The sequence below is a fragment of the Corvus brachyrhynchos genome, unplaced genomic scaffold (genome assembly GCF_000691975.1).
Source record: "Corvus brachyrhynchos isolate BGI_N302 unplaced genomic scaffold, ASM69197v1 scaffold340, whole genome shotgun sequence".
Lineage (NCBI taxonomy): Eukaryota > Metazoa > Chordata > Aves > Passeriformes > Corvidae > Corvus > Corvus brachyrhynchos.
In genome coordinates this window covers 1,171,016-1,174,445 of record NW_008235987.1, presented here as the reverse complement: position 1 = coordinate 1,174,445, position 3,430 = coordinate 1,171,016, and the positions used below count along the sequence as shown (strand labels likewise).

Below are 3,430 nucleotides of genomic sequence, written 5' to 3'. Positions count from 1 at the left end.
GCCCGTGTCCCCGTGCCACACGGGAGCTGCCCCTTTAGAACAACTCGAGTCCCTCCGCTGCCCCTCAACACTCCGGGGACACCGATATTTACATTTCTGCCTTCCCTGCCTGTCCCCGGAGGATTCCCCTGGCCTTTCCCCCCAGAGCTGCCAGTTGTTGCCATCCAGGAGCTCAGGTTTCCCGGGAGCAGCTGGAGCCCCGTGTCTGTCCCTGCTCCCTCACTGCTGGGGCTCAGCCACGACCAGTGCAGTGCCCAGTAACACCAGTTGGGCCGGTGCCTGTGTGAATAACTCCCCCTTGGAAGCTCTGATCCACCCTCCTGAAGGTCTAATTCCATCTCAGAGGTCAGAGCTTTGGCCGAAGGTGTTTTCCTTGGAGCCAACTCCTGCCAAGAGCCAGGAGCGTTGGAACGATTCCCCCCATGCTGGCAGACATCACCCAGTGCCACCCCAGAACTGCACTCCTGGGTGTTTCCAGGCCCTGTGGAAGATGGAGACAGGAGGGAGGAGTGGGGGAATGTGAGGCTGAGGGCTCAGGGTAGGCTCTGTTCCCCCTCCCCGACTCGGTGTTCCCTCATTCCCAGATTATCCGCGTGCAGTCGCCGGAGGGAGTGAAGAGAATCACGGCCACGAAGAGAGAAACTGTGGCAACGTTCCTCAAAAAGGTACCCCAGGACCCACAGTGCCTTCCCATGGGATGGGGCAGGGCTCCCGTGGCTCTGTCCCGGGGGAGATCCGTGTTTAACCTCCCTGGCAGCAGCAAGGGACAGCATTCCGTGTGGAAAAACACGCTTTGATTGGTGTAGCTTGTGTTGTTCCAAAGGGAAAATAACAAATTTAAAGAAGAAACTCCCTCAGCTTCTCTGTTGGGGCTTCCTGGGGTGGGAACTTCCCTGGGAAGGGCCCTTTCTGGGTTTCTCCCAAAGAAGTGGCAGCAGGGAAGCAGAAGGAGCTATGGGATGGTCAAACCTCCTGCTCCAGGCGGGATCCAGGCCTGGCTCAGCTGTTGGATTTGGGCTTGAATTATTGTTTGGATGTGCTGTGTGTGCCCCTGGTTTTCCAGGATGGGTTTGGAGAGAGCGGGCGAGGGACTGAGTGAGATCTCAGGAGCCCCTGGGATGAGGGGAACATGCCGGGTGGGAGCTCTCAGCTGCCGTGGTGCAGCTGCTCTGTGTTCATTAGGAGTGAGCAGTTCTCCATTTGTTCCCCTCCTGAAGTTCCTCTGGAAGCCTCGGCCTGGGGGTTCTGTGCTCCATGACGTGTGTTCCCGAAGGGCCAGGCAGGTTCCCTGGCCCTGTGAGAGGGAAGGGAATGGCAGCAGGTGCAAAGCTTCCCTTTGTGAGTCACTGGCTTTGGCTGGAGCTGTGGCACAGCATTCCCTGACAGCATTCCCACCTGGCCAGGAAAAATCCTGATGTTTTTCAGGGCTGGCTCAGGGACACTCCCTGCAGCCTCTGAGCAGCCTCAGCCAAGGGAAGAGGAGCTTCCAGGATCTCTGGAGCCTGTGCAGAACGAGCTGCTGCTTTCCAGGGCTCAGGTTACCCCAGGGAACAATCGGGCTGGAAAACACTTCCTGCCAGGACAGAAGCACCTGGAATTGCCTGTTGATCTGGGGAAGGCTCTGTCCTCTGGCTGAGCTGGAGCAAAGATGTGTTTGGGTTTATTTCCTGCTGCAGGGTTTGCTTGGAAGAGAAAAGTGGCAAATTTTCCCACCTGAAGTCCGTGTTTTATCTAAATCCGGGTCTCTCCTACCTGTGCTGTGGATTTTAACGCTGGAATGCTCACCCAGGGGCTGGGTTTGGTGTTTAGGGGGACAGCTGTAATTAGAGAGGTACCAGATTGCTGCTTCCATCCTAGGAATTAACCTGGATCTGCTCCAGAAGTGTTCAAGGAATAAGGGGCTGGAGAATCTTCCCCGTCTCCTGTGGCACATCCCGGGGAAAAGCAGCAGAAAAAGTCACTCTGGGTATGCTCAGGGTAGAGTCGAGTCAGGAATTAGCTCAAAGCTGCTGTTAATGTGTTGTGGGATTTGTCTGCCCCCAAAAATGGAATTCTGTGGCCTGAGGAGCAGGAGCTGATCCCTGTGAAAGGGTCCCATTCACGGGGATCGCTCAGTGCTGCAAATCACAGCTGAGCTGATGGGAAAAAACTGCTTTTCATGGCTTTGCTCATGTGACAGCTCTTGGTGGCTCATCAGATTTGTCCTGTGGGCAGGATCCTGTCCCTGACTCCAACCAAAGCCATGGGGATTGCTTTTATTAATAAAGGCCTTTCACTTCAGAATTTAGGGCAGAACCTGTCAAATAGACAAACTTTAAGCACCACTTTTAAACTGATGAAGTTCTCGAGTGGCCAAATATGCAAATTATTTTTGCTGGGAAGAGGTGTTGGAGTGATTCCAAGTAAATCAGACTTGATCTGAGCTGGGAAAACCTGCCTGGGGACTGAGGGGTGAATTCCATGGGAGAGAGGAGAAAACAGGGGAAAACCAGACAGAACAGCAGGAAGGGGTTGAGTGAAGCAGCTGGGAGGTGGAGGTGGAGCTGAGGGCAAAAGATCTGCACAGGTGAAGGTGTGGATTGTGGAATTCTGGTCCACACAGGAGGATGGAGTGAGGATCTGCTTGGTGCTCCTGGTGGTGTGTGCTGGTGCAGCGGGAGCAAGAAAACTGGGATAATGGAGAAGTTTCCCCCTCTGGTCACACAGTGCTTGCCTGGCTGTAGCTGAAACTCTGCATTTGTGTTGTGTGAGGCAGAGACAGTTCTGGTTAAGTTGTTTGAGCTCCTGTTTTAATCCATTGCTTGTTTTTCCAGGTGTTTCCATCTCCGTTATCCTGAGCTCAGGAACGGGGGTGAATTGAGCTGGATTGCTGCAGGAGGAGTTCCCTGGGACTGGCTCGGAGCCCCTTTCGTGAGGCACCTCACAGCTTGTTGCTGCTCCCTGTGTTTCAGGTGGCGAAGGAGTTTGGGTTCAGGAATAATGGCTTCTCCGTCTACACCAACCGCAACAGGACCGGCGAGATCACGGCGGCACAGAACAAGTCCCTCAACCTGCTCAAGATCAAGTGAGTCCTCACCGGGAGGGGGGCTCTGCTCCCAGCTTCCAGAATGGGAAGAATCACATCCCAGGAGTCCCCAGCTTGCAGTGTCCCTCCTGGGACTGGGGAGGGGGGGCCTCGGTGGCTGTGTTGCAATGGGGGGGTCACAGTGACACGGGAGAGCTGGTGGCTGTTCCTTGGCTCACTCCTTGGGGTGTGTCTGCTGTGGGGAGGCTTCATCCTGGATTTCCCTCCCTAATTCCTGCTTTCCACCTCTTTGTCCCAGCTTTCCCTGCCTTATCCCCCCACTTCCCCTCCTGGATCCCTGTTTCCACCCTTTCATCCCTGCCTTCCCTCCCACATCCCTTCTTTCCCTCCCTCCCTCACCCGCCT

General features: G+C 55.2%; 1 protein-coding gene across 1 annotated transcript in view; it reads left to right on the top strand.

Annotated features, from left to right (window-relative positions):
* The first annotated feature begins 422 nt into the window (after positions 1–422).
* The window catches only part of NPLOC4 (NPL4 homolog, ubiquitin recognition factor), a 24,835-nt gene continuing 21,827 nt past the window's right edge, over positions 423–3,430 (top strand). Inside the window, exons 1-3 of the mRNA XM_017730756.1 lie at positions 423–470; positions 543–665; positions 2,952–3,064. Coding sequence (XP_017586245.1) covers positions 423–470; positions 543–665; positions 2,952–3,064 — 284 coding nt within the window. The remainder of the gene's footprint in view (positions 471–542; positions 666–2,951; positions 3,065–3,430) is intronic.